The sequence below is a fragment of the Papio anubis genome, chromosome 1, assembly GCF_008728515.1.
Source record: "Papio anubis isolate 15944 chromosome 1, Panubis1.0, whole genome shotgun sequence".
NCBI classification, from domain to species: domain Eukaryota; kingdom Metazoa; phylum Chordata; class Mammalia; order Primates; family Cercopithecidae; genus Papio; species Papio anubis.
Genome location: NC_044976.1, coordinates 165563226 through 165579756, shown reverse-complemented (window position 1 = coordinate 165579756; position 16531 = coordinate 165563226). Strand labels below are relative to the sequence as shown.

Sequence of the window (16531 nt, the reverse complement as noted above, 5' to 3'; positions counted from 1 at the left end):
GTTCCTTTCTACTTTTTTCGTTTAAGATTAATGTAAGAGATATGCACTTTAATGGTACTTTTTCATCTTGCAAAAGTACATCTTGCAAAGATAGATATTACTCATCATGTATGTAAAATCTCCAAATTCAGGAAGCAAATAATATATTCATTCTTTTAACAAATGACCAAGAAAAACAAATCTTTTGCAAGATGAATTTTATCCTTTCATGTTTCGGACCATGATTACCATATAGGTCAACATATCGCTATTTTTTACCTTATTTACCAGGAAATTAAAAATAGAAGTCAGGCTCAACTGTAGCACTCAGGGTATACTAGTAGAGTAACATAATTTCTCTGTTCCTTTTAAAATATTTTGTTGTAAAAAGTGCTTAATGTTTCTATTGTTTATCTTTGTTAGTTGCCTCAATTCTTTCTACAATAGGTAGAATTTAATTTTAATAAAAATATGAGTGCCAGAAGATGGACTGAATTCAGTACAGAAAAACAAGAGGTATTATTTTTATTTAAAAACAGTGTCCTTTTTATCATCCCAATGATATATGTTTTTAATATAATCTAGATATTTGAGAAATTACAAGCATTTTAAAGAGATGATCTTTACTTGGTATGGGCAGAGTTGACTAAATGTAGTTAAATGCTCCTTGATGACAATTCAAATACCCAGTTATCCTTTTCCTATCTTCAATGCCAATAGCACAAAAAAGTCTTTTCATAATATATGCACATTATTATAATACATAATACTGACATGGACATGGAGTTGACCAAGGCCAGAAATTTACTGCATTGCAATTCCCAAAGCATGTATGTGAGATTAAAAAAAAAAACAAAACATGGCAACACTCTACCGCATGAAAATCTTCTTTGTACTTGCTGTGGTCAAATAAGAAATTATTTGTATAGACTGAATATTTGTTCTCCATCACCATACAATGCATATGTGAAAACCTAATCCTCAGTATTGATGATATTTGAAGGTGGGGCTTTGGGAAGGTGATTTGATCATGAGAGAGCCTTATAAAAGAAGACTCAGAGAGATCCCCTTCCCTTTCCACCAGGTGAGAATTCAGTGAGAAGATGGCCATCTGAGAACCAGGAAGCAGGTCCTCATCAGACATGTAATCAACTGGTCCCCTGATCTTGGACTTCCCAGCCTTCAAAACTGTGAGAGTTAAATTTCTATTGTTTACAAGCCACCCAGTCCATGGTTCTTTGTTATAGCAGCCTGAATAGATCATGATCGTGCTTAATTGCTTGGGTATGAAAGCACTTGATCTTCTCTTAATCTTTAATTAAATAATATTGTTTTGAATCCAGTATCCTTAAAAATTTAGGCCTATCTAGACAAACATCTTACATATTTAACTGTCTGGTTTGTTTTTCCAGTCAATCATTCCTAATTTTGTCTTGATTCATCTCATTCTTTGCAATGTGAACCACAACCACCACAGGAAAAGAAAAACTCAGACTCAGCAGGAGAGATAGCAGCAAAAATTCATTTAAAAAAAATTATTATTATTAATATTGGGGACGAAGTCTCGCTCTGCCACCCAGGCTGGAGTGCAGTGGCACGATCTTGGCTCATGGCAACCTCTGCCTCCCAGGTTCAAGCAATTCTTCTGCCTCAGTCTCTTGAGTAGCTGGGACTACAGGTGCACACCACCACATCCAGCTTATTTTTGTATGTTTTTTAGTAGAAATGCGGTTTCATCAGATTGTCCAGGCTGATCTCGAACTCCTGACTTCGTGATCCACCTGCCTAGGCCTCCAAAAGTGCTGGGATTACAGGCGTGAGCCACTGTGCCTGGCCACAAAGCTCCATTTAACACTCCTGAAGGAAGCTACAGTAAAACCACCAAGAAGCACCTGAGAAAAACTAACCTATTTTCTGCTGGTAACTTATATAAGTGTCAAACTATAAATTTTAACAGCAACAACGAGAATCTACCCCATTATTCTTATGCCTTCTATAAAGTTCTTTTCTATACAGGGATTTGTTAATTTTGTCACGAGGTGGTTTAATGATCATATAAATTACTGAAATGCATGTGTCTGATCTGAGCCACATAGTTGAGGTAATTTTGTATCATACCAAAAAAGAAATGGCTAACCAAAATTTCTTTTTAATTTGTAATAACTTTGGAGTGTCTGAAGAAAAAAAATTGTTGAGAATACAAACCATAATTTACGTTAAATAATTTTATAGATATTGATAGAATGATGCATTCATCCAAAATCTTTATTTCAGAAAAGAGTCTAACCTAAAAGGTGATATTATACTAAGGCTATAAAAACTGCTTTGAACAACATGAACCACATGAAGTGACCAAATCAAAATGCAAATATGTTTTCAGCTTCATAAACTTATCAGAGATTCTCCTTCCATACTAGCAGGATCAAGTTTGCTGTTAAATTTACTGAGGTTTACTTTAGGAAGATCTGACACTACTCTTAGAGTTTTCTTTTGGCTTTAGAGTGGTCATCCATCTACAGATTGAGAAATGAGAATTTGAACACTTACTAAATTATTTGTTTTGCTTCCTTCAAAATGATAATATATGTAGTAGGGGCATATATTAGAAATCCAGGTTGCTTGCCCTGAGCACTTTTCTTATTTGTCAGAATCTCAAGGTTATTTATAGTTAATTTGCTTCCTGATAATCTTCCAGAAACAGCTAATCCTAGATCTACAAAAGTCATCTAAAGCCTAACATCCATAGACTTAGAACAGCCGCTTAGCCAACAATATTTTTTGGAATACTGACATAGTTTAGTAAAACACATAGTTGAAAAAAATTTGCTTCTGAGATTTAACACTACGTATTCAGGTAGCATTCTTTTTCACTTTCATTGCATTTTTTAGATATCAGTTTATAAGCTTATGAATGATTGCACTCATCAGATTAAACATCAAAACAAGAATATATTGTTATGTCCAAACCTCAGATGTAGTAAGTTTCTGAGACTCAGTCCTGTAGATTCCAATGGGAACATCTCCAGTAGAAGAACACAACTTCTGATAAAGTCTGGCGTAAGTTCTGATCCATAAGTCATCCGCAGTGATTTTCATCTATAATACACACAAATTATTTACATATTAAATGTGTCAGAAATAGAAACCTAGTGGTACCTTTTCACTTCTTTATTTATTTATTTTTATAGGGGGCAAGGTCTCACTCTGTCACTCAGGCTATAATGCAACGGTGCAACCACAGCTCACTGCAGCCGCAACTGACATCCCTGGCTCAAGCATTTTTCACTTCTTAAAGGCAGAAATTATTAGTATTTGGAAATCTCCAAGTAATATTTCATGCTTATCCATGTATTAAATTTATTTATTATGCATCACCAAACTTAAGAAATCCAAGTACTCAATTTAGGACAGTATGACATTATATTAGTTCGATATCAGTAGGCAATAGAGCACTGGTAATTGACTGGGAAATGTAAAGCATATGGAAACTATTCTGCATGCTGCAATAACTGGAGGCTGCCACTGGTATTGAATGTACAGCGTCTGCTGATGTTACCAAATATAAAGTGCAAAAGACACCCTAGTACCATAATGACTTGTTCCACCCAATGTTCTAATAATATCCATATTGAGAAAGATGAATAGTAGAATAAACATAGTGATAGAAGACAGGAAACAAAAATTGTAGTCCCCCTTTTCTTCTTGTAAATCTGAACTGTTACCAAATCATTTCATTCAGTATACTTGGACAAAGTATACTTATTTATAAAACAAAGGAGTTAAACAGCATGATCACCATTTTCCTGGATAGTATAGTATCCTATGGCAGTCTCAAATTGCCAGTTTAAAAAAAAAAAATTCATTCAACTTATTTGTTTTTTTTTTTTTTTTGAGACAGAGTCTTGGTCTGTTGCCCAGGCTAGAATGCAGTGAAGCGATCTCAGCTCACTGCAAGCTCCGCTCCCCCCTCCCCGGGTTCACGTCATTCTCAGCCTCCTAAGTAGCTGGGACTACAGGTGCCCACCACCATGCCCAGCTAAGTTTTTGTATTTTTAGTAGAGATGGGGTTTCACCGTGTTAGTCAAAATGGTCTCGATCTCCTGACCTTGTGATCCGTCTGCCTCAGCCTCCCAAAGTGCTGGGATTACAGGCGTGAGCCACCTCAACCAGCCAAATTCATTCAACATTTTACACAAAATGGCTATTTATTATGACTATTAAGTAAAAATAATATGTTTTCCCTGAAATTTTTAAAGGAATTTAAAAAATTGAAATACAACTCTGGATTCATTCACAATACAAAAAATAACATATGACATGGAAGAATTAGCAAAGTACATGGTAGACAGATTTGAGAACCTTCTATCACAACAATCTTCTATTATAGAGATTCTTAACTTACAGAACAAAGAAACCCAGATCCTGGTGTAGTATCCAGTCCCAACAGAAGTCTCGTGATAGAAATCATATAATCCTTCACAAATGACTGCAATATAAACAAATGAACAATATATAAATCTATATCTATATATAAAATGTGTATGAGATGTGTAGAACAGCTAGAAGTGTGAACATCTTCTAAAACATTATTTCTTATATCAAATTATTAACCTTCCATACAAAAGTAAATTTAGTCTATCTTGTTAGCATCTTAGATAGACATGTATAGTTAAGCTGTTCATAAGGAAACACAGGAAATCATTTTTATCTAGAAATATCTAACTATGCATATATTTTATGTGTGTTATTAGGCATGATAAAAACATTTTTAGAATTTTTAAAGCAAAAACCCCAAATGAAATGGTGACTATCATAAAAATTGAAACAATTAAAATAAATTTTCAATGAAAAATTTCAGTCTTTTTTTTTAGAATTAAGCTCTAAGCTAGTGAAATAAATTTCTAAACTACATTTATTATTCATTATTGCATATTCTCTTTCCACATTCATGATAGGGTTTTTTATTTATTTATTTATTTATTTATTTATTTATTTATTTATTTGAGACAGAGTCTCGTTGTGTCATCCAGGCTGGAGTGCAGTGGCATGATCTTGGCTCACTGCAGCCTCCACTTCCCAGGTTCAAGTGATTCTCCTGTCTCAGTCTCCCAAGTAACTGAGACGACAGGCATGCGCCATGGAGTCTGGCTGATTTTTGTATTTTTAGTAGAGACAAGATTTCCCATATTGGCCAGGCTAGTCTCAAAATCCTGACCTCAAGTGATAGCCTGCCTTGGCCACCCCAAAATGCTGAGATTACTGGCATGAGCCAACACACCAGGACTAAAATTGAGTCTTTAAAACATAAAGGCAGTAGCTTACGCCTATAATCTCAGCACTTTGGGAGGCCGAGGCAGGCGGATCACAAGGTCAGGAGATTGAGACCATCCTGGCTAACATGGTGAAACCCCATCTCCACTAAAAATATAAAAAATTAGCTGGGCGTGGTGGCGGGCGCCTGTAGTCCCAGCTACTTGGGAGGCTGAGGCAGGAGAATGGCATGAACCGGGCAGGCAGAGCTTGCAGTGAGCCAAGATCGTGCCATTGCACTCCAGCCTGGGTGACAGAGCGAGACTCCGTCTCAAAAAAAAAAACAAACAAAAAATAAACAAAATGAAATAAATAAATAGAATCATCACATTTCCCTGGGGTGACGTGCATCTCTTATATTATTGGAAAGTTTGAAAGCTAGAATAGTCTTTATAGACACGGCCCATTTTGTTAGTAAGCAATTAAAGAAAACGTGACTGAAAATAATTTCCAATCGTTCAAGAACCATTGACAATAGATCAAAAGTCCCACTGAAGAAAAATTATGCTCTGGATTTTACTAATTCAGAAGTCCTTTGCTTAAGTGTTTTTCAAAAAAGTCACAAAATAGTTATGAATTATGCCAGCAATTTTTTAAAAAATAAAAGAGTATATTCAGTAAGGTAGAAAATAATACAGCAAATTACAAGCAGAAAGGGTAAATGTTGTTCAGTTATACATACATACATACATACACACACACAAATGCTGGTATGTATTGAAATGCATAATATGTTTACTGTATTAAAATTTAAGACTTTAGGCTGAGCCCCGTGGCTCACGCCTGTAATCTCAGCACTTTGGGAGGCCAAGGTTGGCGGATGACCTGAGGTCAGAAGTTCAAGACCAGCCTGACCAACATGGTGAAACTCGTCTCTATTAAAAATACAAAAATTAGTCAGATGTGATGGTGCATGCCTGTAATCTCAGCTATTTGGGAGCCTGAGGCAAGAGAATTGCTTGAACATGGGAGGTGGAGGTTGCAGTGAGCTGAGATCGCACCATTGCCCTCCAGACTGGACGACAGAGTGAGACTCTGTCTATATATATATATATAAAGAGATATATATATATATATATATATATAGTTCTAGTTCACTCTTTCTTTAGAAGTTTCAGAAAGTCATGCAATTTCCTGTATCTCTATTTATAACATAAACGTGAGGCAAAAATAAAGAGAAAGAAAAAACTACTGCTTTCTATTTCTATAGAACAGTTTTTAGAACAGTTTTTCTTCTATTTAACTTATACATTAGATTTTGTTACAAGATTTTATTTAAACAGAGGATACTGTGGCTAAAAAAATCTTAAAACTACTGGTGCATATTTGCACCCAAGCATTTGGCTCCTATTGATATAAAATCTTTAGTTTCAACACTGCTCTTCAAATAAACCATCCCCTGCAATTTAATCTCTTTGAGAGATCAGAAGTATGTGTGTGTGGTAACAGCGTTTGGAGTGGGAGGCCTGCCTCCTGTAGTACCCAGATAATATGTCTGGAAACTTTAGGGATAATAGGGGTGTATTTATTCTACTTTGCTGTGTTTGCTCCGGCACTCAACTGACATGAGCAGATGGTTCCTGACATTGCTAGAGGCATACTCATAGGCAAAATTAGCCCAAAGGTCTGCAGAAAAGCTTTAACTCTCTTTGGATTAGTTTGTTCAGTCAAGCAATTATAGAAGACAGTACATAAATAAGCAAAAAGAATAGGTACAATAAAATGCTGAAATGCTTAATTTGAGATTAATGTTATCAAATAATTTAAAACTCTACGAATATATCTTTCTTCTTAATGGAAATATTAAGAGATTGATTACTTGAATCAGAGAAAATGAAATAGTACTGCTGTTCAGTTTCTGGCAGAGACAAAAAAGATGGTATTAGTATGAACAAACATCTCTGCAAACCTCTTAGCTATGATAAAACAAAAAAGTTAACTTGGCATTCAGGAACAAACTCAATCGTTGTTAGTTGTTGCGGTCTTTTCATATTTTTCTAAAATAGACAAGAATCAGTGGATTCTTAAAATGTCCTTAGTTTATCACTTTATTGACATCAATTTGGTATTTTATATCAAACCTGAAAAAAATGTATACCATAAGGACTGCTGTTTGTCTTAAGTCAGTAATTATCTTTTAACTTTTTTAAATCCAGTAATATGCTTGGAGTAACATGCAAAATGTACTAAAATGTATTAAATATATTAAAATTATAGAACACTGGCACAAAAGAATGCCTGAAATAATTTCCATAGGTCACTGTTAAAAATAATATTTTTTCTTACAAAATGTTTCATAGGAGCATTTATGTCAATTATGTACATGAAATAAAATACTGAATTACTTCTGGAGCCAATTTTAAGTTAATAGCTGCATGTGAAACACTAGAAGTACTACTCATTTAAATAAAATCTAAATAAAACAGAAAACAACCACCATTTTAGAGAGAAAAAAAAGAAATATTGTATACCTGATATAGCAGAGTGTCCAACATACTGATGCTAAATACCCTCCCAGCAGCAAAAGGCAGTCGAAACATAAAGGCCAAGTTAGAGCCTCTCTCCCGTTCTTTCTGTTCAGAAATTTGAGATAGAAAAATTTGTGAGCATTCCATATTTCATTCATTTCTGCCTCAGTAAATTGTGTTGACATATGTAAAAAAAAATCTTACCATACGGTTCTTGGCTATAAATGTGTCGTTACTTCACTGATAATTATATTTTTCAAATTGCCCTTTTGTTTTCACAACCACATTTTCTCAGTTAAAATACCCAACAGTGAAGAAGGGTTAATATTTTTTTGTGCGTTAAGCATGTATTTACTCTTCACACAAGAAGAGACATCATAATGGAAACAAATAAAAATCATTGAATCAAATGTTAAAAAAAAAAAAAAACCCTAAGGTCACACAATGTACCATAACACTGCAAAGAAGACCTGCTTTTACATATTCTCATGGGTGAGAACAAAAAAATAGGGAGACAGGCACCTGTTATGGTCTGAATGTTTGTGTCCCCTCAAAATTCATACATTGAAATTCTAATCCCCAAGGTAATAGTATTAGGAAGTGAAGCCTTTGGGAGGTGATTAGGTCATGGAGGTGGAACCCTCATGAATGCAATTAATGCCCTTTTAAAAAAGAGAAACTCTTTGCCCCTTCTACCACGTGCCATCTATGAACTAGGAAATGGGCCCTCACCAGACACCAATCTCCCAGCACCTTGAATGTGGAATCCCCAGCCTCCAGACTGTGAGAAATAAACATCTGGAGTCTATAAGCCACCCAGTCTACAGTACTCTGTTCTAGGAGCCCTAACAGACTAAAACAGGCTTTGTACATCCAGTAGTCTCTAGCTGTTCATCATCTTAGTTTCATTTCTCCACCTAACTGATAAATTGCATTTGCTATATCAGTTTGCAACCAATCTTCTGTGTATCATACACACACACACACACACACACACACACACACACACACACACACATCTAAATTGTTTATGTATTTTTGAATGCTTATGAGTTGGGGGGTGTTATGATGTATGATGGTTTCTTTTTAAAAATTCTGTTGCATTTTTTTTTCATTTAATAAATGAAGGTATGAGAGCAAATGTCAAATCTGTTTAAGTTTTGAAGAGTTTCTTGAGAATGTAAGTTAAGCTTCTATTTAACAAATGGCAACCTCAAAAATTCTAGTTTCTTTTGTTGACAAATTCTCTTTACTAGGAATACTTATACAGCTGAGAAAATAAGAAATCAACCTTCACCTCTTGAGGCAACAGAAGCAAGCTCCTGTTTCTAATGTAACAAATCTGTGAGATCTCATGGAATGGAAGCCATCCATCTCACGTGCATCTATAGTGTCTATCTAGTTGAGATGACTATCACTATAAGAGCATCTTCACTTGAGATATAGGGAGAAGGTAAGGCAAAGCATAGGAAAGTGTTTCCACATTTTTGTCTATGTTTATGAAATCATAATATATTCTCTAATTTACAAACCTAGGTGTTATGAATGCTTAACTTGAACAGCTCATGTGAGTGGCTTGGAGATGACTGGAATTAGCTGTTCTTATTGTGAGATAGGTAGGTTTTCCTGTGAATCTGAGGGCAAATCTAGTTCTCAAGGTGTAAGAAGTATTCTGGAGAAGACCAAGCCATGATATGTTAAATCCAAGTTAAAGGGAGTAGCCAGAATAAAGTGTTGGAACCCCTGATAATTTGATGCTATGTTTACTCTTCAAAACAAGCAAGCAAACAAACAAACATTCCTTGGTTCAATTACATTACCATTTGACACACTATATTTTCAAATACAGAACTGTTTTGTAACCTACAGTGCTTATCCTGTGGGAAATGAACTCTTCCCATCTCCACACATCTGAATCCTATTGATATCACCTTAAACAGCAACACTAATTAAAATTAGTTCCATTCACTATTAAAGGCCCCAAACACCAATGTATTCATTTGTGCATTAAAGTAGTCACTTAAAAAATATGTGTTGAGAACGTACTTTGTGTAGGGCATCAATCATCCTCAGTGCTAGGAATACAGAGCTCCTATATAGAACTAAAAGAATCTTACCAGTTAATGGAAGTATTATATGTTGAATATGGACCAGGAGCTAGTTAAACAAACGGGGATATTTTCCTTGTCTGCAAGAACTTACACTGCTGTGAATGGTACCAATAGCAAAATAGGCAAAAATACTTGGGTGAATATATGTAATAATTAGGTAGTAGTACATACTTAGGAAGGGTACCTAGCTTATTCTTTTGGTAGAAAAGCCAGAGAGCTGAATTAGAAGGATGTCTAAGTTGAGACCTAAAACTGAGTAGAAATTAGCCAGTAAATTTGGGAAGAGTGAATGATAAGTAGAAAGCTATAAGCAGAATGCCTAGCATGTTCTAGTGGAAGTAAAAAAAAAAAAAAGCTTGAGAGACTTCAGGAACTACAAACAATCCAATATGAATATACCATAGAGTTTAAGTGTATGGGTTGAATGGAGAGGTCAGAAATGAGACTGGAGCAATAACTTTGGACTAGGTCTTAAAGTACCAGGATATGTTTTAGAATAGTGGGGATGTAATTGAGAATTACACTGAAAAATAATGATATAAATTGAGACTGTCTAAGAAATAACAAAACATATGGTTACCCTACTTTGAAACCATGTTAAGTATTTTGAATTTCATCTTTAGGGCAATGGGGAAAAACTAAAGTGTTTTTAAGAAGAGGAGTGACCTGATCATGTTTTTAGGATGCTCACTTTGATGACAATATGGAAAATGGCTTGTGAATGAGGAAGTGACATGGGAAAACTGAGCAAGATAAACTATAGTGTTAATGCAGCAATGCTAGTGAAAGATGAATGTACATTCTACTGTGATATTTGCAGAAACAGGTCTTATTCAGAATGCATTCAGACATTAAATTTTAAGAGGATATGATGATTGAATTTGGAACTAAAGTAGAGAGAAAATGAGGATGATACACAGGTCTCTAGATAATGAGGCAGATATTGGCGACGTCTGTAAAATAGAAAGTGTGGAGGAAGATCAGATCACAAGTTGATTTGGACTTGGGTTTTGACGCCGGTGGACAGGTCTACCTGCCAAAAATATGGATCATACAGGCAATATAACATACAATCGTTTGGAGCTTGGATTCTGAAAATACATACAATAGTTTCAGTCAAGTGTTTCCGCCTACTAGTTGTATGATCTTTTGCAAGTTACTTAAGCTTTCTGTTGCTCAGTTTTATAATGGTGCGTTGGGATTCATACTGACATCTACATCCCACTGTGATTACAAAAAATAAACATAATAAAACCTCTAAAAGTACTGTATATAGTAAGCAATTTAAAAGCTATTTTTTATTATCAGTTGTTTGAATATGCTAAATTATATATTACCTCAAGAACTTTGTATTTTTTTATTATTCCTATAATGCTACTTCCCTGGTTTTTACTGGACTAGGCTGGTGTTATCATTATAGCTCAAATATTACTTCCCCAAAGAGGCATTTCCTTATCACCTTATTTAAAACATGTCTTCCTGCAGTTACTCTTGAATATAACCTGTTATTACTTTCATAGCTTTTTTGAAACCTATTACATCTTGTTTATGTTTTTAATTTATTAATAATCTATCTCAGCTAGATCCTATGTATCAAGAGGGCAGGCACCTTGAGTTTGCTTTCTGTTACTTATACAATGCCTAAAACAATGCCTGGCACACAGTTAGTGACATTTGGTTGGAAAAATAAATAATTTTTTTCTACTTATGTTAGCAGCCTACATCAAGAGACAATTTATTGTATAATTTTATGCTTAGAACATTCATATACTGGAAGCAAGAAACAAACATTTGAGGTTCACTCAATACCTCTCTCTTCTCACTTTGGTTCTTTAACGGAGGTTTGAGAATATAAAGAATTGTAATGTTCACAATATGCAAAGCTTTTTTACTTTACTGTGTTTAGTTATTGCATTTTACAATAAATGTTTCTGCTATTGTGGCTAGTACAAACATACACTATGATTCCTTTTTGTTAAACTTATCATATTTCTTTCCTAGTAGAATTCTGAATTCAATTGAAGTTTTACTGATGATATTTTTTCCTAACAAATATTTATATAAATATCTAAAAGAATTCCAGTGACATTTAAATCAATAAATATATCAGACATTTTTAAATGTTTGGTCTTACTTACTTTTCCATTTGTTTTATTATCATGAACATGTGCCTTTCTTGGAAGAAGGCATCTGTTTCTGGCAGAAATTTTGTTTCCTTTAATCTGTGTCCATCAATACCATATGGAATGAGATGATAAAATTATTGGATTTAACAGAACCGTGTGGTAGGTTAAAAATTCAAGAATTTTATTGGCACAAATTACTGGTTTCCATCTCCTACTTTCTCAATTATAATTCTTTTACATTCCTTCATTCTTTCCTCTGGACCCAATCATAATGTAATTCCTAAATCTAGTGGTTTTTGTCAGCGTTCATCCTACTTGAACTTTCTTACAGTGTTTGACAAACTACGTTCTAATTCTGGAGCTCTGTCTTTTCACATCACTCTACCTCAGCTTCCAGAATACTCTTGGACCTCTCGCTCATTTTCTCTGACTTGTCTCCTTTCTAGACTCTCCTTTATGAACCGTAGGATAAAGTCCTTGGTTAAACTCACCTTCCTCGTGGCTCTTTTTACCTTCCGTGTGGCTCTCTAATCCTTATATTTCTTAAGGCTTTACAATTATACATTTATGTGTACAACCTTTGAATATATCTATGCATGCATATATCTATGTGTGTGTGTGTGTATGTATATATATATATATTTCATCCTGTTCCTGAGCTTCATTTGTATATCACAACTTTTTTTTTTACTTACGTACTGTAATTTTAATATACTTAAATAAATATATCATCTATCTCATTAAGGTCAGTTATTTCCCAGAATTCTCTCTTTAGTTTTAATCAGTATATTCACCCCGACAGTCCTAGACCAGGCCTTTATTATCTCATGCCTGATTTATTGAAATAACTTACTCTTTCCCTTTTCCCCATAATGTCTCTTTTCAGATAAACATAAAAATTTCACATCAATTTCATAAAAGTATAGGTCTGACGATGTCACCTCCCCCATGTCCTCATTTAAAAACTTGCCATGGGTTCTCACTCATAGGTGGGAACTGAACAATGAGACCACTTGGACTCGGGAAGGGGAACATCACACACTAGGGCCTATTATGGGGAGGGGGGAGGGGGGAGGGATTGCATTGTAAGTTATACCTGATGTAAATGACGAGTTGATGGGTGCAGCACACCAACATGGCACAAGTATACATATGTAACAAACCTGCACGTTATGCACATGTACCCTAGAACTGAAAGTATAATTAAAAAAACAAAAACAAAACAAAAAAACACTTGCCATGACTCCCATTCACTGCATCAAAAACTCCAAAGACTTAGCATTCAGGGCATTCTAAGGTTTAGCTCCCAAACTGCTTTCCAGGATAACTTTTCAGTATTTCCCAGCACAGACTATCAGTCAGATGATTGACTATTTAGTTAAATACCAAAAATGTCTTCCTCATATTTGGGTTCCAACTCACTGTGGGTAACAATCTCATATAAGAGATATCAAAACAATCTCTGTAGGTCAAAACTCTGTTTCAAAACCATCTCTACAGGTCCTCCTCATCCTTCAAAATACGTATCATTCTACCCACCCTATGAAATCCTTTCAGACAAACACAGTGATGCTGCCCTTCTGCTTGTGAGAATCACTTTGCATGTACGATTTCCTGTCCTTTTGTTATTAACTTTCATTACAGAGAAAAAAAAGAAGATTTTTATGACACTATTTTCAAAACCTATTGACTTTAAAGTTATGTAAAAAAAAGTAAGATTCCAAGCATCTGATTCCATCCTGATAAGAATACATTACACAATTACTTTCTCTTTTACTTCTGGACAATGAAGAATTTGGATTAATTTTACTAATTGCACTTTATCATGCTGACTTTACATATGAAAAATAAGAATTAGGGATGATTAATACTTAGTCTTTCCTATCCAGTTAGATTTTTGTGACACTATCATTAACCTACCTCTCTGTGTCTCAAAAAAACAACATATGGCTAGAAGTTACGATCTGGCAGCAATTAGTCCAAATCTCAACTACAGAGAAGTTTCATTTGGACTGGCTAAATTTATTGAAGTTTAGTAAGTTCCAACATTTAACATTTAATATAAAAATCTGCATTTCTGACTTATTTTAAATTAGGAGAATCAGATATCATAGATCATGGCAGTACCTGGCCAGAATTTTTCACTTTACTGGTTTCCATTCATTACTTCCATTAAAAGGCTCTTATTTTACACTTTGGAAGATAAAATATTTAGAAATGAGTCTAGAGATCTACTAACTCAAACCCTGCTTAAAAGTACTTGGGTGAATAGTAATTATATCAGAAAATAACATAGTAAGTAATCTAAATATACACTTTAAATGTGTCTTAAAAAATAGAACATTTCTAATTGACTACAAAATATTCTATGGCTTAGGAGACAATTCTAAGTAATACAACCAAGAAATATTTCTCAATTTACTTTTATGAATCAGGCACTGAACTAGGTTCTTAGCATACAAAAATAATTAACAAAACTTTCCAATTTTACAGGGATATATGATTTTATTGAGGACACACTTAAAAATCAAATATTGCAAGGTCAAGTATAAAAAGCACTTGACAAAATTCAACATCCTTTTATGATGGAAAACTCTCAATAAATAAGGCATAGAAGAAATGTACCTCAACATAATATAGGCCATGTATAAAAAGTTCACATCTATCATTACACTCAGTGGTAGAAAGTGAAAAGCTTTTCTTCTAAGATCAGGGGCAAGTCAACGTTGCCCATGCAAACAACTTTTGCTCAACACAGTATTAGAAGTTCTGGCCAGAGCAATTAGACAAGAAAAAGAAGTAAAAGGCATCTAAATAGAAAAGGAAGAAGTAGAATTGTCTCTGCCAATGCCATGAACTTATAATATATGAAAACTTTAACTACTCCACCAAAAAGCTATCAGAAGTGATAAGTAAATTCAGCAAATGTGCAGGGTACAAAATCAACACATAAAAGTCAACAGTGTTTCTTTACCCTAAAAACAAATGACCTGAAAAAATAATTAATGAATCAGTCCCATTCACAATAGCATAAAAAAAATGTACTTAGGAATAAATGTAATCAAGGAGGTAAAAGATCTTTATACTGTAAATTATTAAACAGTAATACAAGAAATTGTAGAAGACACAAATCTAAAGTGATATTGTGGTCATAAACTGGAAGAAACAATATTGTTAAAATATCCATACTACTCAAAGTGATCTTCAGATTTACTGCAATCCTGATTGAAATATCAATGTCATTTTTCACAGAATTTAGATAAAACAGTCCTAAAATTTGAATTGAATCACAAAAGACCTCAAACAGCCAAAGCAATCTTGAGAGAAAAAAACAAAACAAAACAAAAAACAAAGCTGGAGACATCACAGTATCTGACTTCAAAATCTATTACAAAGCTATAGTAATCCAACTAGAATGGCACTGGCATAAAAGCAGACAGGAAGATTGACCAATAGAACAGGATAAAGAGCCCAGAAATAAACCCATGAATTAATGGTCAATTGATTTTTTTTTTTAACAAAGATACCAAGGCAACACCATGGAGAAAAGATCATCTCTTCACTAAACTGTGCTGGGAAAACTGGATATCTGCAAGCAAAGGCATGAAATTGGACCCTTATCTCATGCTATATACAAAAATCAACTCAAAGACTTAAATGTAAGGCCAGAAATTGTCAAACTATTAGAAGAAAACATAGAAGAAGTATTCCACAACATTGCTCTGGGCAATAATTTATTGTCTAGGAACCCAAAAGCACGCAGGCAGCAAGAACATATACAAACATTTGGGATTGTATCAAACTAAAAGGCTTCTGCACATTCAAAATAATAATAATAATAATAATAATAATAATAATAATAATAATGATGGAATGAACAGACATCCTATAGAGTAGGAGAAAATTAGGAGAAAATATCTGCAAATAATACATTTGATAAGGGGCTAATATCCAAAATATATAAGGTCTCAAACAACTCAACAGCAATAAAGCAAATAACCGAGTCACAAAAAAGACAAAGGACCTACAGAGACACTTCTCAAAAGGACGTAAACAACCGGCCAACACGTATAGGAAAAGCTGATCAACATCACTGATCATCAGGGAAATGCAAATTAAAACTACAATAAGATATCACCTCATACCTGTTAGAATGGCTACTATCAAAAAGACAAAATGTAAGTGTTAGCCAGTGGAGTGGAGCAAAGAGAACTTTTTGCACCGTTGGTGGGAATGTAAATTAAGGCAGCCATTATGTTTTGCTTTTTGTTTTTTGAGACTGAATCTCGCTCTGTCGCCAGGCTAGAGTGCAGTGGCGCGATCTCAGCTTATTGCAACCGCCGACTCCCTGGTTCAAGCGATTCTCCTGTCTCAGCCTCCGGTGTAGCTGGGATTACAGACACACGCTGCCACACCCAGATAATTTTTGTATTTTCAATAGAGGCAGGGTTTCATCATGTTGGCCAGGATGTCTTGATTCCTGACCTCGTGATCCGCCCGCCTCGGCTTCTCAAAAGTGCTGGGATGACAGGCGTGA

General features: G+C 34.6%; 1 protein-coding gene across 5 annotated transcripts in view; it reads right to left on the bottom strand.

Moving 5' to 3' along the window:
* KCNT2 (potassium sodium-activated channel subfamily T member 2) overlaps positions 1-16531 on the bottom strand; it is a 411763-nt gene that overhangs the window by 77531 nt on the left and 317701 nt on the right. For all 5 annotated transcript variants that reach the window (XM_009191034.4, XM_009191039.4, XM_009191043.4 and 2 more), the window contains 3 exons: positions 7761-7862; positions 4382-4465; positions 2947-3075 (listed from right to left, as the gene is read on the bottom strand). In XM_009191034.4, coding sequence (XP_009189298.2) covers positions 2947-3075; positions 4382-4465; positions 7761-7862 — 315 coding nt within the window. The remainder of the gene's footprint in view (positions 1-2946; positions 3076-4381; positions 4466-7760; positions 7863-16531) is intronic.